At 48.1% G+C, this 24,951-nt stretch overlaps 1 protein-coding gene across 1 annotated transcript in view; it reads right to left on the reverse strand.

The window, feature by feature from the left end:
- Positions 1-4,972: 4,972 nt before the first annotated feature.
- Positions 4,973-24,951, reverse strand: part of LOC119461823 (CUB and sushi domain-containing protein 3) — a 146,421-nt gene continuing 126,442 nt past the window's right edge. Inside the window, exon 6 of the mRNA XM_037723195.2 lies at positions 4,973-11,097. Coding sequence (XP_037579123.1) covers positions 10,654-11,097 — 444 coding nt within the window. The 3' untranslated portion in view covers positions 4,973-10,653. The remainder of the gene's footprint in view (positions 11,098-24,951) is intronic.

Below are 24,951 nucleotides of genomic sequence, written 5' to 3' on the forward strand. Positions count from 1 at the left end.
AAGCAGGGCAACACTTCGTTCAGCAGCAGTCAGGACCACCTCAGCGGGCGATGCAGAAGAGGCCGCCATTGCACTCGCATCGGGGCTACCTGATTGCGATGTCATCATTAGTGACTCAAAGACTGCTAGCCGGAACTTCAGTAGCGGCTACATTACAAACCTCGCGCACTCTCTACTAGTCGCTCACCCACCGAAAAACTACATCGCTCTCATCTGGACTCCATCACATTAAGGACTACCAGGCAACGAAATGGCTCATGCCGCTGTTCGAGGATTCACGGACCGAGTGGACGGAAATGTGGGCCGTACCCCAGAACTCAATGACTCCCAACAACAGACCAATAAAGACGCACTCATCACATTCCATGAAATTTGCACACATTACAAACACCAACGCCTAATGTATCCACCTCTCTCTGTGTCGAGCACGCGACAGAGAGAAATATTGTGGCGCCAACTACAAACTCGCACTTTTCTTACCCCACGCACTTTGCACTTATTCTTTCCCGGCACATACCCGACACCCAAGTGTCGCTTCTGCCCTGCCCAGATAGCAGATCTCTCCCATATAATGTGGAAATGCCCCATCAAATATCCCCCCCGCAACCTCAAACCATTCATTAGTAGCGAGGAGCTGTGGGAGACTGCCCTGCGCAGCTCCGATTCCACCCTGCAGGACCGAGTCCTGAGGTGGGCTGAGGAGGTAGCGTAGGCCTACCACAACTGGTAGGCGGACGTCTGGCAGTAGAAGGTGCTAACACTGGAGCACACAGGCCTCCCTCTCCCCCCCCCCCGGCCCCTCCCCTTTCTAAAAAGGGAAAAGTTCATTCATTCATTCCTGTAGTTACGAGGCGTGCACAACCGTTGTCGGGTTCCTGAAGGGCTAGACAGCGCTATCGCAGGCGTTCTGCTTTGTTTGTCCTAAACGCAGGGTCGGTGGCTTTTCACTGACGGTTGGTCTCAACATCGCGCTCCCGCAACTCAGGGAACGCGGCTCTTAGCTGACGTTTCGCCTGGGCTTCGGAAGCCCTCACGCTAGAATCGGCACGTCGTCGACAAGCCCTTTCCCGAGCGAGTTCGTGGCGCCGTTACTCAAACGCAGCCTGTTCCTCGTCGGAACGCACCACATGGGGCGTTCCCATCCGGGCGCCGAAACTGATCTGAGGCGAGGTAGCTAGGTGACGTTATCAAGCTTCCGTTGGAGAGTTGCACGCCTAAATTTTTACCTTCATAGATCTGGTTCATCCATAACCTCTGGTCTTTTTGTAATGAACCAAAAACTATTGGTCATTTCGTTCTTTCTTGCCGCCGCTCTCCTGCCTTAACAGTTACAACACCAAGCACTTCGTCCTTTGGTGCCTGTCAATTTGGCACTTGTCATGGGTCGATGATTACTGCTCTGCACAAGTTCATTGAACCGTCCAGAAGGTTACGATGCTAGGGCACCGACCGTTAGACACTTTTTCAATCTTTTGTCTAAGTTTTTGTATAGGCCCTCTGAAGATTGTGCTATCATTTAGTTGCCTAATGCTTCGCATTGAATGCTTGCCTTTACTCCTTTCGTTATTTTGTTGGGTGTACTTTTAAATCAATCCTGTGTGGCCAATACCCCTCGTGAGTAGGCGCCATGTTTTGAGGCAACAACTACGACAACAAAAAGAACACGGAAGTTCAGTTTTAAGTAGAATAAAATGGCGGACGATACCCGTCTTCCTAAAGCTGCTATGTCTAGTTTTTCAAACTAGGAAGGTTATATTTTGGTCCAATCATCAAGGATAACTAAGAGATGGGTGACGTTTTTTGTCGACAAGACTTCAGCGAGTCACCTAAGACTCAACAACTTCCAAGTACAAGATGAGCCTGCAATGGACCCTTCCCCTGAGGTCACCTCTGTAGCTCTAAATGACAAAACCATCGAGAAAGCATCGACATCCGCCGAAGTCATGCTACGGACAGGGGCAGTCAAGGTGAACGGCTATAGACATTTCAGAAGCTTGTTTTGGAGCCTACGCAGCGTCGACTTAATCAAGCTCAAGCGTCAGAAAAAAAGGTGAGCCTCGTCTTGAAAGCTCTTCTAGAACAGCAACAATGGAACAACAAGACGAAGTAATGAGTATTCTTGTTAAGTACCTGAGATAGTCACGATGCAGATCCCTTAGCGAGCTCTTACACCTTTACTGAATGATGAGCGCACAGTCAATACTGAACCATTTACTATACAAGAAACTTAGCTATTGATGAGCCGCTTTTATGGAAAGCGCCTGGTCCTCATGAACTCTCAGGGTAATTTTACAAATGTTTACCAGAATTTATCACTATGAAATTACTGAATATTTTGCAAACAAGTTTAGACGTGGACGTGGAGGCCTTTCCTCAGTATCTTTTTACAAAAGACGCACAGCTTGAATTCCAAAAAGTGGTGACAAGAGAAAACTGTCTCCTTGCAAAGCAATCTCATTGTAAAACATTGACTATAAAACTTTGCAAAAGTTTATTTATATATATATGAGTGGTGAGTGGTGGCGTGGAGCAGAGGTAGAACACCCTACTTCAAATCTTAAGGTCGTAAGTTGGAATCCTGCTCCAGTCCACTACATTTTCTTGCATGGAGGCGTGCCTGACTCCGGCAAAAAAATTTCCGAGAGCTAATGGGGCTATACTAGTTCAGGTGCAACCAAACTAGGCAGGCCCACTAAGCTTCATCAAAGTCACTCCCGCACCAGAACAGGAATTGGCCTCCCTGGTGCAGTATTCGACCACTACCTCCCTCATGACTCCGATGATATATATATATATATATATATATATATATATATATATATATATATAAATGTACAAGGTGGGATGTCAGCTCTTATTGATACCCATCAGACCTGCTTACCGGATTATCGGAGGCGCAAACATGAACGGGCTGCGTGGTGGCACAGGGCTCAACCAGACAAACACAGCTAATATGGCAGTAACCACGTGAATTCTACTTTGCTGCTGGTGTAAATTTTCGGTAGCAGACTAATCGTTTAAAATGTTTTTGCAGTCGGTTACAGAAATAGTAGCTCAGTGTTTGGCTGGTTAAAGTCAGCGCCACCAGGTGGCTGCACGGTGCAGGTCACGTTAGAGCCTCTTCATCAAAGCCGTACTAGTATCGAGGAGCTTTAGTTTGCACTCCCATCCGTCAAAACGCCCAGCTCGCCTGTGATTACCGGAATACCGGACACGCTCGGCGCTGCAGCAGAACGCTCGCAACGCACACTGCTTGAATAGCTCTCACTGCGGATCGACTGCCAGGCGGCTAGCGGAGAGGTTGGAGACGCTTCGTTCACTGGCTCCAAGACAATCGGAAGTAGAGGTCATGGCGTCACATCATGATGCAGAGTCAGTGAAGGTGGAGCTTAGCTCCGATCACTTTGTGAACGAGTTGAGGAGGAGGATAACCTGTAATCGTCCATAGCTCTGTCAGAGTGAGACGTTTCACTTCAATGGTGGCGCGAATTTTTAACAGCGGAGCTGTTTAAGCTTTTCGTTTCCCCGCGTAGCATTCGCAAAAACTCGCCTAGCAAAGATGTCACTGCGCGTTGCCTAGCAACCACCTGCCACAGCTGCGCCTCGCTTCTCCTAGCTCCGGTAACACTCCTCCGCCGCCGCGCCAGCGATGACGTCACTGCGCGTTGCATAGCACAGCTTGCAACACCGTCACCGCGATCCATCGCGCTGCATTGACGACACCACGTTCCAACAGACCTGCTCCGTCAATGCGGTCACCTAACGATCACTTACACATCTTCGCCCAGACATGGCATTGGTTCGCGCTACAATTCTTGCACTGCTTAGTCATGACAACACTTTGTGAAGCTTAGTCATGACGTCACACTGATTATAAAGATCATGTCACCGCGACGGCGGCACAAACTATCGTAGACTTCGCACATGGGACGGTCAAAGAAGTACAAGACTCCTGAAGAAGAAGCCGCTCAGCTGGAAGCTCGTTGTGCCGCTAGCCGAGAACGAATGCGGCAATTGCGTGCTAAACCGGAATATCGCGCAGAAGCCCCTGCTGCTAAACAGCGACGCAAGGCCGAGGATCCTAAGTTCCGAGCCCGGGAAAGCGAGCGTAGGCGACTGAAAGACCAGCAAGACTTAGCCTAGCAAAATTTACCCCAGCCTAGCGAAACTGGAAGAAGCTAGGTGATCACCAGATCCGCTGTTTCCTTTTTTTTTTACTGTAGCTGTACCTTACGCGTCTATAAAATCATTCCGAACTATTTCAAGGACCCTTTATTGGCGTCAAAGTTTGCTACACATGTTCTACCCGCCTAATTGTTCATGGCCGCCTCTATATACAAGTTCCCATGGGTTCTATTGTAAAGTGAGATTCCCCAATGACCCCATTGATCATTGCTTTTTACCTGGAACCATAATGCCTAAGCGTAATTCAGTCGAGTTGCATCCACGGCTTCAACATATTGGATAATCAAGTAAAGGTGTTCGCTTACGTGGTTTATCTAGCGTTCTTCTGCCCCAATCCCTCCTCTCATACCTGACTTAAAGTGCAAGAAAAAAATGACACCACAAGGAAGACCAGACAGGACGACAGGTCTTCCTTCTTGTGGCCTCGTTTTTTTGCGCTCTAAGTCAAGTATGAATGCTTACAAACTCGACCAAATTTCAGTTCTTGAAGGTGATACTCGCATGTGACGTTGCTCACGTTGAAGCATCGGACACTGCGTATAAAATCAGTTTGTATTATTTTCAGGGGAGAGTCAGCGAAGTGGTTTCCTTGCGTCTAACTTACGGGCTTGCCTGCTTCGCTTGAACCGGCTACGCCGCGCTCAGCAATAGAAAAGTACAAAAGTGAAACAGTGCGGCTCGACTCACGAAAAAGCAGCAAACAAATGTGCAGCAACTGCTACCGTTCCGAGGACTATGACTAGCGAGCAGCGCTCTTTGCAGCGCCAAAAAACAAGGACAGCACAAATAAGACTGAGCGGAAACAGGGGCCCGCACACTTGTATTCAAAAGGCACAGACATACAAACAGAAAAGCGTACACTCCAGGGCTCTGGCAGTCAATCCGCTCGTGTCACTCATTGTTGAAGATTGAATAATACAGAGCGAAAAAAATATATTTCTAAACATGGTACAATGACAAAACTGTTGTAACGGAAGGCAAAATCCAAACTAAAACGGCAGCCTAAAACTTGATACCGTTGCAACGTTTACAAGAATCCTGCTAAGAGCACGTCTTGGCAAGCTCACCATTGCAAGTAAAGGGCACTCCTGCACTGACCATTCACGCACCACGCATGCGTTAGTGAATTTGGTTGACACTGTGTTACACTGAAGTCGCTTCCCTTCCAGAAGCTTCCGTGTGAGATTCTGATACTTCGAATATGATGAATACAAACAAACTGTCGCTGTGTAAGAAGCGGTGCACAAGAGTGCGTGATGCACGTGAGTATTATGCAAGAACATTTCTTCGGAAGAGGTACACGTACAGCCTCCCGAATTTTAATCACATCGCGCCAGCGTCAACCGCACGCGACGCCGTCGCCTTACAATGGCGAGAATCGTCGGCAACGTCAGTGTACGCGCAGTCGCCAAAAGCATTTTCCCAGCGAGAGATCCGTTTGTCTTGCCTTCCAACACCGCCAGCCTCTACCAGCTTGGGCTTCATCTTTCACACGAATAGCTCACCACACCTCGAGCACACAGACGAATTATTTCTTATTTCATCTTCATTTCTTGGCGCATGCGCGGGTCAAGAAAAAAAAACACGACTATTTGGTTTCGGAAAAAAAGAAGGTTGCCGCATAAGCGATGCAGGCCGTGTGCCGTAAGTACAGTGAAAGTAGTCACAGATAGGTTTGAGATTTTAGTAGTATGGGATGCTCGAAGTGGAGAGCACTTCGAGCGCTTGCACAGGCTATCCTCATTCTAGCCGCTTCTCGTTATTAGAGAGCATTGACATGCCCTGCGGTCGCCGCTCGCGCAATGCACACTCGCCGACTGCTGGCGGCGACCAGCGGCGCACATGCATGAGCTTATATAACACGCCACCGGACGGTGAATTTGTATTCCTTCTTCCTGGAGTCTTAGTTCTCGTGTCTGGCAAAAAAAGAATTACATTGTCCGCAGTTGCGGCGCAGGAAACCTACCTAAAAATCATGGCACATTTTGCTGCACTTAGTAGAAGCGATGTTGAAACACGCCACAATAATACGGCTATGCGCGTGAGTGCAATCCTACGAAACGCTTTTCTAAGGCACAAGGCTAACAGGATTTTTTTGCCCGCGGAGGAAGCAGGGAATCGCCAGCAGAAGTCAACTGACGACCCTTCACTAGGGAGGCCGCACCACGTTTGATAGCGCAAGTACTAAAGATACATTTCTTTTATTTTGCTCAAACACGGACGCAGAACGAAGCCGGCCGGCGAAAAATGTCAGAGATTGCAGTGATTCATATATTTTACCATCACCGTGCCAGATGCTTATGTAATTTCGTCATACACTACTCACGTCTGGAGGAGGACATTTGCGTAGAAAACCCGAGCAACGAGCTCCTTCAAAGCCTCAGCTGTGGTGCCACTTATCCTTCTGGGCTTAGGGAAGAAAGGTCTGAACATGAAAAGCCAAAATATACTACCTTCATCGAAACACTTGGCCATATATAGCCACAAAACGTACGCAAACCAACGACGCATGTTTAAACAACCTGAACAACAATTACTCTCATCTGCGCTGCTCGACACTTCCAAACGCGCTGTGCTCCCTCGCAGTGTGAAGCTTTGCGGATCCCTGAACGATTTCGGCACTAAGGTAATAAAGCCGCCACAGCAATCTCCGTTTGGGCCAGAAAACCCAGCGGCACATATACATTAACAGGACTGAAGGCGGAGTCACGGATCCTACACTTTTACGCCTTGCCGCGAAAAAAAAAAAGAGGAAGCGTTCATTGTGGTTTGGATCTTCACAGCGGTGACGTGTGCAAACAGTAACGAACTGCCGAGGTTTAGCGAATGACAATTTTCTTACAAATGCTGTCGCACAGTCCTCGTGTCACTTTACATAGCGACCGATTCGCCAGGGTGAAGCATTGGCACATGCGGGTATATAATGCTATCGTGCCGCTGTTTCAGTAGGAAACCATGCCTTGTCATTAAAAAGTGCTTACGGTTCTAAATCCGTGGCGTCGTTTTGGGACAAGGAAGTTACGTTACGCTAGTGCACATCACGATTATGTACAGCAAATTTATTCCCTTCAGAAAATATTACGGAAACTGTGGCGACTGGGTGACAAATGATTAAATGTCTACCGTGGTACCTTGGTGGCCAAAGCTCAGTTACTTGTAGCGGCATCTACACATATTTTTTATGTAAAAGCCAACATTAACGGTCGGTTTTGTATTTGTATTACCCCGCCACAAGTGCACTCTTACGAATGAATGTCGTTACACACGCGTGCATTCAGTACGTTGCCGTTGAGCATTTCTTTGGTATATCGAGCCTATCTCAACGACGCACTAATATACTCGCTACGCGTACCCAAGCAATGACAACTATATATCATAAATGCAATAAAAAGGTTATTTGGGACGTCCTGCAGCCTCGCCTTTTTTGCACCGACAGCATCAGATATAACTGGCAGATAGCAAATCCACGCAGGCTGAACATTCATTTTGAGCAGAACTTACTTCGGCGAGACCTTGAAGCACACGTACTTTGTTCAGTACAGAGAAATAAACGCTGACACCACTCCTTTGGCTAGTGCAACATTCCAAGTACTTAGCATTAGAGTATAGTGAGCGAGTTGGTACGTACTCATTAGTGACTTAATTGTCAGTGCGAAAATTACGCAGAGACGGAAGGGGTACCATAGGACACGACCGCTCACCATGACCATAACGTTTATTTTGAACGAAGATTTAAATAAAACAACAACAACATTGAACACGCACTTGTATTGTGCAGAATTTATTTCAGAGTATCCTTTTCTTCTATCCAAGTTCTTTTTTCATGCTTATTTCAAGACAATTTTCGCGCAAACACTGTTTATCGTTCTGTTATGCCATTGTAAAGCAACTGATGCCCTCCCTTCGCAAGAACTTGTGCGCAGTATAAGTGTGCATCCCGAGCTAGTGTGCTTATCATTAAACGCTTTATTCAAAATAAACACTCATTTGATAGTAAGCTCTCACTTTATGTTCTCTTCCTTCCGTCCCTGTGCAAGTCTTGCGCCGAAAAGTTCAAAGTACGTATAGCTCATAGAAGCGAAGACAGTGTAAGTATTTTCTAACTAAAATTGTGGCGCAAATAAAGACCAGGGACAGCAGAACCAACATGGACAGGCACACAACGTATTTATGTTGGCTCTGACATGCCTGGTCGTTAGCTGCGCTACAATTCCGTATTTTAAAAAAAAGAACGACAACAAAGGCATACACCAACCAGTGCAACAGCGTGTTTTACAAAGTAAGGAGCGAGGCCGAACGGAACGCTATCAATATCTCCTCATTACTTACTGTGCCTTCGTTGGCTCACGCTGTGCTTTCTCGGAGTGTGACGCAGTTATTTGCGAAGTCGAATTCATGCGCACAAAAGCCCGATGGCAACATGCGAGACTGCGCTCAATGGCGCATCTGTCTTGACATAAAGTTTTATTTAACATTGCTAGAGTAACACGAGCTTTGGAAGTTTGCAACCATCAATCAATCGTGGGCACGGCGTGCACCTTTTAAACAATTTAGAAAGAATTCAATGAAATAGCAAACGACGGGTTCGCTAACTTTTGTTCACAGCTCAAGTGTACGGGTCTTTGGAATAGCTAAGTGTTTTGCATTCACGACCAATTTCTTTGCGTAAATTTTACCTCCAAAACACATTGCGAAACTTGATTCAAGAAGCTTCGTGTCAGTATATATAATCTTTAACAGTCCCCATAGGTAATCCTTTTTTGACGTTTGGGTTCTTTACTATATTTTCAATGTTATAAGGCTAAATCAGATGAACAAGACGAATCATTATTCCATTTGCATTGGTATACGCACCCCGAGAAGCTTAACATAAGAACACGAAGGTGTCCGAAATCACATTAACTAAATTCAGACGAATAGATGCAGTGGCTTTGATTCTATGCTGGTTTTCTCTCCATACCGACGCCCCAAGCAAACACTCCTGCCAATAGCACCCTGGTACTCTCAATGAAACTGTACTTTTTACATGGGTCTTTATCGAGGCTAAATTAGATATGTCAGCTTCTAGGTTACTACCACGGGCAGCTACCGGAAGATAGGAACAAATGTTCAGAAAACTGCCAAGTGTAGCGAATAAAATCATCCGCTCGTCGTTTGAAACTCGTCTACAACAGGTAAATGCTTGTCTACAGCTCGCACCTTTGTGCGTAAAAGTCACACAGACGCATGCTATGACCAGTTAATTGCGGTTATCTGGACGCCGAAGTGCGCGTTAGAAACAACGACGGCAGGAAGACAGAGCGTAAACCAGTCGCTTCCTGAACAACCAGCTCAGTGAGCTGGTTTGCGATGCTCCCTTTTGTCATCTCGGCGTCCATTGCCGTGATAGTAGCTCTGCTCCGGTTATACAAGATTCCAGAGTTATTTTTAAAACTTGCCAACAGGTGTGGCAAAAGACAATGAAGAATCAGGGAATTAATAACCCAAGCAGAATCGCAGGAGCGTCCACTTCTTTTCCATCACTGCAAAACAAAGCGCTTTTATGGAGGCACTTAGCACGCAAGAATACCGTTAATGCAACGCTTCTTCTTGTGCATCTTGTTTGTGGCTTCGTATATACTCATGTACACAAATAAGTAAAACCGCTAAAAATCTGCTGACGACAACGCTTCATGGTGTCGCTCATTCTTGTCCTCGTATATAATGCACTGTTTCGCATCGATAATAGGAAGTTAACAAAGGGATGACTCGGGTGAACAATGGTTATACGTTCAGAGTAGCGATCATCAAACACACATGGTAAACGAAGGCGGCGCTCAAGAAGTCTCGGACACAATGCGGAACCGGGGCGTTTCAAAGTCCCGAAGATACCGTGGCTCATGTGCAGGCCTTGGAAAGTCTTTCGAACGTCGAGGCCCACAATCACCGGATCACACCATTTTTATGCCACGTAGACAGTCTTGGAGACCATTTCACGAGAACCTATGAAGCGACGCCGCAGAAAGTAGCCTACGACGAAAATACGCGAGACGGCTAGAGGCAGGGAAACCTCAGCGAGCGCGGTTGTCACTTATACAACACATTCCCGCACCACACTCGTTCCGACAGACCACTGATCAATGGCAGTATAAAAACGTTTAGTCAGCTACAGACCGATCATCGGTTGACGCTTGGCAATCGCTGAACACACCGGGTGGTCACCAGGCCAAGGAGTGTCGTGTTCACATTTAATACCAAAAGACCAGGAGTCCTCTTCCGATAGTGGGCGGGGCTCAAATGTTGCCTTTGAAAAATCGAGTGGGCATATGAAGGCGCGAGGAAAAAAAAAGACAGCACTAAATGCAAGAGAGCCACCATAACCAGTTCGCTGCTTCGTCCTGTCATTTTGTGTTGCCTTGTTGTGGCCTGCGCGCGTCCGTATGGCGATTTCGCTTTGCCGCCGTAGAACTGCCGGACAGTTTCTCCGCTTCAGAAGCGGTCTCGGTCAGCGATCGCAAGCCGGGTCAACTCCCGGGGGTGCTGGGCGTCCTTGCGTACGTAGGCCGGATTCTCGAAGGTAGAAAACTTGCGGCCGAAGTTCATTCGCACAGGATAGCGGCGCCGGTAGGCCACGAGCACGATTAGCAGCAGTAGAGCGATTGCAAGAGGGGCAGTGACGGCGACGATGACAGCTACCATGGTTACGGTGAGACCGTCCTCCAGGCCACCGCCTCGATCCGGGACGTCGTCACCGACGCCGGAGGTGATGACGTCACCGGGCTCGGTGCCGTGCGGAAGGAGCTCTTCCCCAACCAATACGGCGGCGTGGTCAGAGGCGTGCCATGGATCCATGTGTGCCGAAGGCTTGCGAGGAGGCTCCTTCGCCAGCACTGCAGCCCGATTGATGTCCTGCTCGTATGGCTTCCAGCGATCCTGCAACAGACAAACGGAAGCACAGCGCTCATCAATCTCCACAACAATTCCTTGCTCCTGCCTGAAGCCATCACTAGCCATTCTGAGTATTTCCAAGGCTAAAATGATGGTGACGCGTAGCGTTATACCATGAACCTGAAACAGTGCGCGGGCGCGTTGGTCTTCCATCAATAATAAATATGGCTCTGGGGCGCTATAACGTAAAATGATTCCAAACTGTTTTGATGCCAATTTATGCAACCAGCCTCCACGATTAGTCAAAACATTTTCGGGCCACTCCCAACGTCGCCTCTCTGTCACGCGACGTCACGAAAACCGCGATTGCTCCCCATCTGATATAAACTGTACACACTTATTATGCATGATTAAACCGCACAAAAGAAATCATTCCTGACTCTACGCCTTTTCACCATTAGCCTTCTGCTATTGCTCCAATGTTTTCTGGCTACGACCATTTCGCCTGTCGGTCACGGGACCTCACAAAACCGCTAAAAATCCCCACGTCAAAGTGACGTGTACGCAAAAAAAAGCATTAATATGCCGAACAAAACTGAAAACGTTATCGAGCCCTTTCGGCATGCATACGACATCGTTTTGCCAACTATTCCTTGCTGAGGATCCGTTTTAGCGGCATTCTTATCCTTCCGTTGCACACCGCCGCGATTTTCGACCAGCCACCGCAAGCTAAGTGAGGCGAAGCGGACCAATCGGAGAAGCCGGCACCACGGTCTTAATGCGGTTATCTATTTTCACTGTGCTGGCTCGGCCCCACCGAAACCCTCTCCACTAGAGCGGGCTCCTCGCCTCTTGTCAGCCAATTAGATAAGAAAAACCGCTGAATGTAGACAATGTTATTGGTTTTGAAGGCGAACAAAGGTGACCTCCTATAAACGAGGAGGGTGTTTGATTGGGTTGTTCAGACAACGCTGCGGGTGACCGCCCGATGCTTGCCTCGGTGGTTACGCAAATTTGATGTCAGGAGTTTGGAATCAAAAAAAGTTTGTAATCATTTACGTTACAGCGCCCCTGAAATGCTGATTCACACGTAGTCAAGTTGTACCAGACGTATTACTTCAATGTCGTGAACGGCTGCGCCAAACGATGGTTGCATGTGGTAGCTATTTAAAGCAAGAGAAACGTGTTCCTTGGCTGAGGCTCCCCAGTTACACACGCAAGCCGTAAAGACTTATGCGTAACGTACATAAAAATGTATAATTTTTATTATAATTGTGTATGAGCTCCTATATTCCTACCCCTTTGTTTGCGTGCAGCAGGCATCGTACAATAGAGGTTGAAAGAGTGCTAAAGCGCTCCTACGATGTAACTGAATCCCGACATTGTTGTAGTACGCTAATATTATATATATATATATATATATATATATATATATATATATAGTGAACGAGAAGAAAAGGAACCAAGGAGCCGGATTTTTATAAGCATATCATAATGAGCCAACAAACTATAACACCCAGAACAACATAGGGGGAAATTACTTGTACTTAATAATTGATTTAAAGAAATGATAAATTAATAAAAATGGATGAAAAAACAACTCTCCGCAGGTGGGGAACGAACCCACGTCTTCGCATTACGCGTGCGATGCTCTCACCATTCAGCTACCGCGGAACCGTTTTCCCATCCACTTTCTGGGGTATTTATGTTTTTACAACTAGAAGTAACCCTGGGAGCGTCAGCCAGCGCCACCACTCACAAACTATAGGGCGGATGTGGAACATCCTTTCTGCCGCAGGTCTCAGGAGCACGTGATCTTTTTTTGGGTGATGGCAACTGGTCAATAAACCCACATATGCTACCTGAAGGCATCATTGTTGCCGGATTCGAGCCCTCGTTATGTAGTGAACGAGAAGAAAGGGAACTGAGGGGCCCGATTTTTAATAAGCATATCATAATGAGCCAACAAACATAACACCAAGGACAACATAGGGGAAAATTACTTGTACTTGTTAATTGATTTAAAGAAATGATAAATTGTTGGCTCATTATGATTTGCTTATATATATATATATATATATATATATATATATATTGTCTCCTGACAACAATTGTCTCCTGAACAAAAACAATTGTCTCCTGAATTCTTAGTCTGCCATCTCAAACGCGTCTTTTCGATGTCGAGGTCGCCGTCGTCTCTCACGGATGCTCGCTTAAAGCACTAACGCAGGCACCACAGGGATCACCATCCCCGTCATTTTGCTAGGAACTCGAATCTCGCCCGTGGACACGGCACACACAGGCTCTGCACACGGCACCTTGGAATCACACCTAAGCACCTCGCGCCACTTCGCTTCGTAGCAGACAATTCGCTTTCCGCATGATTTACATGTGCGTGATGTCTTCATAATATGCGCGCGCGCCGAAGCGATGACGTCACCCGGGCGGAGACCAATCGCTGTTCGCAACGATTTCTTCGAAAACCAAAGCGTTGCAGAATACGGCTCTTATTACCTGCATTCCCTGATGAAGGCTAGATCCCGGCCGAAACGTCGGAAACATAAAATGTTTTTCGTTGCGTGCGCCCAATCATTCAAGCACCTGTATATATATTGTAAGGCAGCAGCACAGTTGTCTCGTCGCCTTTATTCGGCTGAGCCACGCGCTGAACGAAGACGACGCGCACAGTGATGATGATTATGTACATGTGAAGAAGATGAAGGATTAATATTTTGCTCACACTAATTACCCCCTCGCACGAAAGCGGCCAACCTGGCCGCTGGTTATAGCGGTGCGGTACGTCGTTGGAAGGGCTTTAGGCGCGAAACGTGGACAATTTCTGGGCCACGGTAGCGGCCATCGGAAGGCGTGACAACGGGAGTGACGCGGTAGTTCACTGGCGAAGTTTGCTCTACAACAGTGTAGGGCCCTATAAAACGCGACTGAAACTTTTCGCACAGGCCAGGAACTCGAGTGGGTGTCCACAATAACACTTCATCGCCGGGGCTGAACTGAACGACGCGGTGAAATGCATCGTAGCGAGTCTTCCTATCCTGTTGACTTGCCTCGGTGTTGAGGCGGGCGCGATGGCGACACGCGGCAAGGCGAGATATTATCTGCTCACTCACTGACGCCGACGATTTCACGGGGGCATCAAAAAAAGAGACGTCGAGGAGAGAGGCCGGTTGACGCCCGTAAACTAGAAAGAATGGTGAGTAGCCAGTAGTGCGCTGTGCAGCGGTGTTGTAGGCAAAAGTCACGAATGGCAGGATGGTATCCCAGTTGGTGTGGTCAGCGTTGATGTACATGGAGATCATGTCAGAGAGAGTTCGATGGAAGCGCTCTGTGAGGCCATTAGTCTGAGGATGGTAGCTGGTAGTCGTCTTATGGATGGTGTTGCATGTGCGGAGGACGTCCCCGAGTATCTTCGACAGAAACGCCTTGCCACGGTCACTCAAAAGGACGCGTGGCGCTCCATGTCGTAGAAAGATGGCTTCCAGGAAGAAAGTAGCAATCTCCTCCGCGGATCCTGAAGGTAGCGCAGCTGTTTCGGCGTACCTGGTCAAGTGGTCAACTGCAGTGACGACCCATCTCTTGCCGCTAGCTGATAATGGCAGCGGTCCGTAGAGGTCAATCCCGATGACCGCGAATGGAGCGTCAGGACAGGGAAGAGGTTGCAGCAGTCCAGCCGGAGGTGAAGTGGGCCGTTTGCGGTGCTGACAGAGCGAGCAAGACGCGACGTATTTCGCTACGCAGGTGGCAAGTCCAGGCCAGGAAAAACGACTGCGGATGCGTTCATAGGTCTTGTGAAAGCCGAGATGTCCAGCCGTGGGATCATCATGAAATGTCTTCAATATCTGTTCCCTGAGTGATCGAGGAGCGACAGGAACCCAACGCTGTCCTTCGGGGTGGAAGACATACCGGTAGAGGATTGATTTTTCACACTTGAAGTCCTTTAACTGGCGACGGGCTCGCGCGTTAGGAGGACGAGATGAGCCGTGAAGGCGTTCCATAATTGAGTGGCAGTAAGCGTCGTCGCGTTGGTGGGACGCGAACGTCTCAGGGTGGAAAGAAGGAAGACCGTTGAGAGCGGCGAGTGAAAGAACTGCAGAGGACGCGTTTACAGGCTCGGTGACGGATGGAGGCTGGCCGGGAACGTCGGACTGCGGTGGTAACGGACAGCGGCTGAGAGCATCTGCATCGTTGTGTTTCTTGCCGGATTTGTACGTGACGTCGAAGTCATATTCTTGCAGACGAAGTATCCAGCGACCTAAACGGCCAGATAAATTCTTTAACGTCGACAACCAGCATAAAGCATGGTGGTCGGTCACGACCGTAAAGTGGCGGCCGTGTAAATACGGTCGGAATTTTTGGATGGCCCAAACAACGGCGAGGCACTCCTGCTCAGTGATTGTATAATTTTTCTCGGCCGATGTTAGCGTCCGACTTGCGTATGCGACCACGCGTTCCTCAAAACGTTGTTGTTGCAAAAGAACAGCGCCGATTCCATGGCCGCTGGCATCAGTATGGAGTAGAGTGGGTGCGGACTCATCGAAATGACAAAGCACTGGCTCAGACGTGAGGGCACGCTTTAAAGTGTCAAAAGCCGCTTGGCACTCGTCTGACCATACGTATGGAGTTCCTGAAGGGAGGAGTCGGTGAAGCGGAGCCGCGATGGTAGCAAAGTCACGTATGAAGCGCCGGAAGTAAGAAGCCAGGCCAAGAAAGCTGCGAAGTTCTTTGGAGCGTTGGGGCCTCGGAAAGCGTAGGACGGCGGTAATCTTTTCGGGGTCAGGCCGAATGCCGTCTTTGCTTACGAGGTGGCCCAGTACTTTAATAGTCTTGCTGGCAAAGTGGCACTTTTTGGTATTCAGCTGAAGACCAGCAGCAGAGAGACACGTCAGAACTTCATCGAGGCGCTGCAAGTGGAGTTGGAAGGTTGAAGAAAATATGACTATGTCATCAAGGTAGCACAAACAAGACTTCCACTTAAGGCCCCGCAGAACAGTGTCCATCATTCGTTCGAAGGTTGCTGGTGCATTGCAGAGGCCAAAAGGCATGACGTTAAATTCGTACAGTCCATCTGGTGTTGCAAAGGCAGTTTTTTCCTTGTCGGCCTCATGCATCGGAATTTGCCAATAACCCGAGCGTAAGTCAAGACTGGAAAAGTATTCCGCGCCTTGCAATGAATCTAAGGCGTCGTCAATGCGAGGCAAAGGATATACGTCTTTTCGGGTTATTTTGTTCAAGGCACGGTAATCAACACAAAATCGCACTGAGCCATCTTTCTTGCGCACCAAAACGACGGGTGACGACCAAGGGCTGGCGGAGGGGCGGATGATATTTCGCTCGAGCATGTCGGCAACGTGCTTGTCGATTATCTCGCGTTCGGCGGAAGAAACGCGATATGGTCGACGGCGGACAATAGAACTTCCATCGACGTGTATGCGATGAGTTGCCGCTGAAGTCTGTCCCAAGAGAGGTGAGTGTACGTCGAAGGAAGATTTATGTTTCGACAACAAGGCCAGTAGTTGATGTGCTTGCTGTGGAGTCAGATCCTTACTGATTGCGCTGGCGAGAGCAGTAGCAGGAGCAGCAGCTGTAGGTGGGCGTGGTTCTGCAGTACCAGTACTCGAAGCCATCACCGAGACAGGCTGTGTGTCCACACCGCAAACCACGACAGCACCTTTGGGAAGCAAAATCGGCTCATTTGTGACGTTGAATACTGTGAGAAGGGCCGTGCCGTTGATGAATCGAACGAGACTCGACGCTAGTGCAATTCCTTTGGAGAGGCAACGGGCTGATGGGGTGACTAGAACATCGCCATTGTCAATTACGTCGGAAGCAATCACAAGAAGTTGCTCGTGGCCAGGTGGGACCACACAATCGGCTACGGTTCGCAGACGGTGGCGGGACTGAGGCCCCTTGTCGGTGTCATCGGTCTCGCGCATGTGGACAAGGCGCTGTCGGCAAGAGATGAAAGCGGCAGCGGCAGAAAGAAAGTCCCAACCAAGAATGAGCATATAAGCGCAGGAAGGCAGCACTGCGAACGGAATATGGTGGCGAATCCCATCAATAAAAACTCGAACGGTACACTGTGCCGATGGCCGTATCGTAAGGTTATTCGCGCTACGTAAAGGAGTGCCATGGTAAGGTGTAGTGACCTTGCGTAGACGAGAGCACAAATCGGCATGAATAATAGAAATAGCGGCTCCCGTATCAACTAATGCTCGAACAGGCACACCTTCAGCATACACTAATAACAAATTGGCCGGGCTCTCAGGAGGTGTTGTTTGTCCGAGCGATGCAGCTTCCCCTCCAAAAACTGCACCATCTAGTTTTCCGAGTGGTAGTCGGTATGGGTGACTGGCTGGAGAGGCGATGTTGAGCGTCGGAGAGGGGAAGGAGAGCGGCGGCGTCCTGGACGGAAGTTTCGAGGAGCGTCGGATGGAGCGGGTGGGGAGAAGGAACGTGTTGAAGGGCGGCGCTGGTATTGGCTCGGAAAGGAGACCAGATCCCTCTCGTATGCATCGTAGCCGCGGCGTTCGTCCTGCTGGCGCTTTCGACAAAACCGCGAGATGTGGCCTCGAATGCCACAATAATAACAGATTGGGCGGGAGGAGCGCCAGGGGGCGTAAAATGCAGGTACAGGTGCACGTGGTGTAAAGGCTGCGATGTCGTTCTGAGGAACCGGAAGGGCACGCTGAGCGACGGAAGGCTGCATGGCAGCAACTTGGGCGTACGTGAGTGGCGGATTTGGTGGTGTTGGAGGGTCAGGGCGTACAGCGGAAACCAAGGAAGACAGCTCGTCCTTGATGATGTCTCGTAGCCCAGTGGACGTAGAGTGAGCTGGAGGAGCAGCAGAGCACGACAGGCCTTGTGCTTGAAGCTCTTCGCGGATCAGAGCCCGAATCAACGTGCGCAAATCGGCATCCGAAGAAGGTCGCGTGTCACAGACGTCTGGTTGTAACCGGATGGCTTGCAGGGTATCCAGATGCTGGCAGGTCGCGATGACGTCGTCTACGGTGGTGGGGTTTTTAACTGCTAGTGCGTTAAACGCAACGTGTCCAATGCCTTTTAAAATGTGTCGAACGCGATCGGTCTCGCTCATTGCCGAGTCGACGCGGCGGCAAAGGGAAAGGACGTCTTCAATGTACGAAGTGTACGTCTCCCCTGGTTGTTGCATGCGCGCATCGAGCTGCCGCTTTGAAACTTCAGAACGGATGGATGGCGTTCCGAAAATCTTCCGGACTTGGTGCTGGAAGGTGGTCCAATCGGGCAAGGCCCTCTCGTGGTTAAAGAACCACGTCTTCGCGACATGGGACAGGTAGAAGGCGACGTGGCGAAGTTTCTGAGTGTCGTCCCAGTGGTTGTACTCACTCACCCGGTCATAGTTCTCCAGCCAGTCCTCGACGTCGTCGCGCGGGAGACCAGAGAATATAGTGGGGTCACGCTGCGGGGCGGTAACGGTCCATACGGAGGAGGCTGCTTGGGGGGCCGCGGGGGTGATGCCGGAGGCTCCGGGTTGCGGTACTTGGGTCATGGTAGTGGACAGGCGGAGCAAACGGCGACCCGAACGAAGCTCCAGTGGAACTCGACGGCGTAGAGGTCTAGGGGATCGAAAGCAATCTCCACCACTTTGTAAGGCAGCAGCACAGTTGTCTCGTCGCCTTTATTCGGCTGAGCCACGCGCTGAACGAAGACGACGCGCACAGTGATGATGATTATGTACATGTGAAGAAGATGAAGGATTAATATTTTGCTCACAATATATATATATGAAGGCTAGATCCCGGCCGAAACGTCGGAAACATAAAATGTTTTTTCGTTGCGTGCGCCCAATCATTCAAGCACCTGTATATATATATATACAGGTGCTTGAATGATTGGGCGCACGCAACGAAAAAACATTTTATGTTTCCGACGTTTCGGCCGGGATCTAGCCTTCATCAGGGAATGCAGGTAATAAGAGCCGTATTCTGCAACGCTTTGGTTTTCGAAGAAATCGTTGCGAACAGCGATTGGTCTCCGCCCGGGTGACGTCATCGCTTCGGCGCGCGCGCATATTATGAAGACATCACGCACATGTAAATCATGCGGAAAGCGAATTGTCTGCTACGAAGCGAAGTGGCGCGAGGTGCTTAGGTGTGATTCCAAGGTGCCGTGTGCAGAGCCTGTGTGTGCCGTGTCCACGGGCGAGATTCGAGTTCCTAGCAAAATGACGGGGATGGTGATCCCTGTGGTGCCTGCGTTAGTGCTTTAAGCGAGCATCCGTGAGAGACGACGGCGACCTCGACATCGAAAAGACGCGTTTGAGATGGCAGACTAAGAATTCAGGAGACAATTGTTTTTTATTTACCAAGAAGCGTTCCTAATTTGCGATATTTTCCCTTGGTTTGTGACGTTCACTTCCAGAAAAAAAGAAACAAACTGCCGTTAGGCGCTCAGTACGGCAGCAGTGTTTCCATTTTCACTTATGGACTACCGAAAAAGATTTAACGTGCAGCCACACAAGAGTGCAGACGCAAATGCTGCACGCAGCGGCTGGCGTCTGGAGTCGAGGTCGTCAGCTGCGGACAGCAGCGAAACGCAATTAGCTGTCGAGGTTTCGTCGCAGTGAGGCAACCCGACCTCGCTCTATAGTTTGGATACTACGCAGCTCCTCTGGCACCACGACACGCACGAATGAATGACAGCGCCACTGATGGACTGGCGGCCAAGTGGCGCGGGATGTTCCTAGAACACGAGGGTGGGGGGACGGAAACAGCCATGTACAAGGGACGCCATTCAGCAGCCTCTGGGAGATGACTTTTGGGAGGCGGAGCTACACGGTCATGAAGCTCACCGACCGCATATGTACGCGCTGTCACATATGGCTTACTCTTGCTTCTTCGGAATTTGGAAACAGAAAACACTGTACCATTGACTACTCTAAGTCGTTATCAGCAACTGATATGCCTATTTCTATAGATTGCGTTCTAGTGCGTCAGTAAGGGGAAAAAAACGATTTTTTTTTTTTGCCGTTAGGCCTCTTGAAACCACGGCTCTGATACCAGAGCTACATACCACTACACTACAAACACATTGCATTTCCCACAAGAAAAGAAAGATATATACACGGTGTTTCACTTAACTTTAACCAAATTTTAAAAATATGCAAATGCGACATAGCTGGACAGAACCAAGGTAATGTTGTTTGCCGTCGCTTTGAGATACTCAGATAATTTTTTTGCATTCCGCCTAACTAGATACTTAGTCCTAATGAATTAATCAACTTGTCAATTATTATAGTTCGAGGAAAAGGGTCAATGAGACGATTGTAGAGCTACATGAAAAACTCCCGATACAGCTGTCTGTTGCTCAATACGTGCTGCGCAAAAGTGTTTTTCCGAGCGTGAAAGATGTGCGCGAGTACACGCAAACTGCCTCGAGCGGGCAGTCGCGCTGCAGGCGACCCGACAGGCAGGTCGCCTGTTCGGCAAACCGTCTGTCTTTTTTTTTTTTTTTTTCGGCGGGGGGAGGGGGGGGGGGGAGGACCTGGTTTGTTGAGCTCCCTAGCGTTCCTTCTGCACTTCGACACGGCCGCCACTGCACTATTTGACTGCGTCAATGTGCGACATTTTGTTCGCCAGTCTGCGACGCATTTAAGGCAATTGCGGCTTACGGCACGGCACTGAGACTTGTGACGCAATTATAGCGAAATACTGCTCGGCCGTGTGACGTAGTTTCGCGTGTGCTGATATTTACTAGGACAAGTGTGTGGCGCTTTCTCTGACGCCGAACAGTATTGAAAATTGATTTCGGTACTTTTTTGGATACTTTTGACGCACGTTGTCCGGACCCGGCATCGTGACGAAGTAAGCGAAAAAAAAGCTCGACCGCTGTGACGCAGTTACTTTCGCGTGTACTGAATCTTACGGGGCCAAGAACGTGGCGAATTTTAAGCCTGCCCCCCCCCCCCTCCCCTAACAACATACACCTTCTTTCGGTACTCCCACTTATCGAAAACGCTATGAGCGATTGCCAAGAAGTACAACACGCCAGTGTGTTGCTTGCACCGGCAGAACGCACAATAAATAACGCCGAGCAGTTCAAAAACCAAGAACTTGAAACTCGAAAGCCCCGTCTACTGAACGACTGAACACACGCGTTGCAACCAGGCATTCATATTGAATGCGAGTTGAAGGCATTCTGCGAGCGGCTAGGATGGTCTGGCTGAAAACCTCTATTGTGGCCACCTGTGTGTACGTGAGACGTACCATCGCGTCGGCTGAGGCCAAGTTGCGTCGAAAACGCCAAGTCGGCCGTGTATTTCGGAACTTAATGTGCAGGAATTAGTGCCCGCGGGAACGAGTGAATGCTTGAAAATTGATGTTCATATTTTATGGTATTGTTTGGGATGAGTCGAGTATTTTCTATTCCATATATGTAAAAGCTTGGCAACTCTGGGCACTGTACAGGTCAGTATAGAATTCTTCCGCTGCTTTTACTATGTCATCGAAATTTCTGATGGTATTACCGTGCTCATCTTTCAGTGCATACACTTTGCCTTGCCCTATGCCAAGTTTTCTTCTCACTGATTTCATGCTGCGCCCATATTTTACTGCTTCCGCAATCGTCTCCACGTCATAATTTCGGATATTCCTTACTTTCTGTTCGTTGATCAGTTTCGACCGTTCAGCAATTATATCTGATCTTGAATTGATACTTTCATGTTTTGCCGTTTTTTATTAGGTCCTTTGTTACTTGGGAGAGCTTACCTACTGGTTGCCTTGGTGCCTTACCTCCCACTTCAATTGCTGCTTCTGAGATCAGCCTAGTCACAGTTTCATTCATTACCTCTATGTTGTCTTCATCTTCCTGTTCTAAAGCTGCATATTTGTTTGCGAGCACCAGCCTGAATTGGTCTGCTTTTACCCTTATTGCGTCTAGGTTGGCCTGTTTCTTCATGACTAATTTTGCTCTTTCTCTCTTCAAAACGAGAGATATACTACACCTTACTAACCTATGGTCACTGCACTTTATGCACTTTACTTTACCTAACACTTCCACATTCTGCACTATGGTGGGATCGGTAGAGAGTATCAAATCTACTTGTATTTCATTCCGCTTTTTCCCATTAGGGCTTTTCCAGGTCACTTCTTGTTGCTACGCTTCCCGAAGAAGGTATTCATTATTCGGAGTCTATTCGTTTCCGGGAATTTTACCATCAACTCTACTCTAGTGCTCCTACATTTGATGCCGTAGTTGCCAATTGCTTGCTCACCAACCTGCTTTTTCCCCACTTTTGCATTGAAGTCTCTCATGACTACAGTATAGTGAGTTTGCACCTTTCTCATTGCTGATTCAATATCTTAATAAAACTGTTCTATTTCTTCATCATCGTGACTGGAGGTTGGGGTGTAGCCTTTTACTACCTTCATTCTATACCTCCTATTCAGCTTTATTACGACGACTGCTACCCTCTCATTAATCCTGTAAAATTCATCAATGTTGCCCGCTATGTCCTTATGGACTAGAAATCCTACTCATAATTCTCTCTTATCTAGAAGACCTCTGTAGCAGAGGACGTGACCATTAGTTAGCACTGCATAAGCCTCACCAGTTCTTCTAACCTCACTAAGGCCAATAAAATGCCAGGCAATATCTAATAATTCTTCAAATAGCCCTGCTAAGCTAGCCTCACTCGATAGGGTGCGTGTGTTGGCCGTTGCCAGGATCAGTTTCCACTGGCAGCCTGTCCGGCACCCACTGGAAACTGAACTACTTTCATTCTTCAACAAGCTTTCAACAAGCTACTTTCATTCGAAGTAGTGATGAACAGGATACAGAGGCTCCTTCTATAACTATCGATGAAGTTAGAAAGTCCTTGAAAAATATGACAAGGGGAAAAGCTGCTGGAGAAGATGGTATAACAGTCGATTTAATCAAATATGGAGGAGATATCACGCTCGAAAAGCTTGCGGCCCTTTATACGCAATGCCTCACGACTTCAAGTGTACCAGAAAGCTGGAAGGACACCAACATTATACTCAACAATAAGAAGGCATACGTTAAATAATTGAAAAATTATTGACCAATTAGCTTGCTTTCAGTATTGTATAAAATATTCACCAACATAATTTGCAATAGAATCAGGGAAACACTTGACTTCAGCCAAGAGAACAGGCTGGCTTCAGGAAGGGATATTCTACGATGGATCATATCCACGTCATCAATCAGGCAATAGAGAAATCTGCGAAGTACAATCAACATCTGTGTATGACTTTCATAGAAAATGAAAAAGCATTTCATTCAGCAGAGATACCAGCAGTCATAGAGGCATTGCGTAATCAAGGAGTACAGGAGGCATACGTGAATATCTTGGCAAATATCTACAAGGATTGACAGCAACCTTAGTTCTCCACATGAAAAGTAGAAAGATACCTATCAAGAAAGGGGTCAGGCAAGGAGACAATCTCTCCAAGTTATTATCTGCATGCATAGAAGTATTCAAGCTCTTAGACTGGGAAGCCTTAGGAGTGAGGATCAACGGGGAATATCTCATCAAGCTTCGGTTTGCAGATGACGTCCTATTCAGCACCAATGGGGACGAATTACAGCAAATGATTGAAGACCTTAATCGAGAAAGTGTAAGAGTGGGGTTGAAGATTAATGCCCAGAAGACAAACATAATGTTCAATAGCCTGGCAAGAGAACAAGAATTCAGGATAGCCAGTCAGCCTATAGAGACTGTAGAGGAGTACGTTTATCTAAGTCAATTACTCACAGGTGACCCTGATCATGAGAAAGAAATTTACAGCAGAATAAAATTCGGTTGTAGTGCATACGGCAGGCATTGCCAAATCCTGACTAGGAGCTTACCACTGTCATTGAAAAGAAGAGTGTACAATCATTGCATTCTACCGCAGCTAACAAATGCGGCAGAAACTTGGAGGTCAACAGAGAAGCTCGATAACAAGTTAAGGACCGCACAAAGAGTGATGAAACCAAAAACGTTGGGCCTAACTTTAAGAGACAGGAAGAGAGCGGTGTGGATCAGAGAACAAATGCGGATAGCCGATATTGTAGTTGACATTAAGAGGGAAAAATGGAGCTGGGCTGGCCATGTAATGCGTAGGATGGATAACCGGTGGACGATTAGAGTTACAGAATCGATACCAAAAGAAGGGACGCGCAGTCGAGAACGGCAGGCAAATAGGAGGGGTGATGAAGTTAGGAAATTGGCACGCGCAAGTTCGAATCAGCTAGCGCAAGACAGGAGAAATTGGAGATCACAGGGAGAGGCCTTCGTCCTGCAGTGGACATAAATATATGCTGCTGCTGCTGATGATGATGATGATGATATATAAAAGCGAACTGCTTTTGTTTGTAATGCCACCCATTCACCACTCTGGCGCGTTTCGCCTCCAGACGCAGTATTCCTAAATGTCTAAATACCAAAATGGCACATGCTTGTAATTTACTTTTTTTCAGCTGATGCCACCCGGTTGAGCTTCGTACGGCTACTACTGCTGCTTACCTGGTGCCACAACATTGGATGAATGCGCGAACAGCCCGGAACGAGCATTTATACAGAGCAAGATAAACGTTTCATTATTGCACAACGCGTCGTGCGTTGCAGTTGCACGTTGCAGAGATTCGATGGAGGCTTTTAAATATCGATCGCAATCATTCTACTAAATAATCGATTCCACAGCAAGATTGCGCGCGGTTGAGCTGTAGAAGCGAAAACTTAAAAAAAATTGGAGGACGCTTAATCTTCGCCTTTAGGAGTAGAACGCGAGAGCGTTATCGGGACCCGTTCGCATCCGTCAAGTAGGGTTCATTCACTGCAACATAGAACGTGGAAAAGCCAGCTTACAAAGACCAAGCTTACACCGATCACCTTAAGGTCGG

This window comes from Dermacentor silvarum, chromosome 8 (assembly GCF_013339745.2).
Source record: "Dermacentor silvarum isolate Dsil-2018 chromosome 8, BIME_Dsil_1.4, whole genome shotgun sequence".
In the NCBI taxonomy this organism is placed as follows: Eukaryota; Metazoa; Arthropoda; class Arachnida; order Ixodida; family Ixodidae; genus Dermacentor; species Dermacentor silvarum.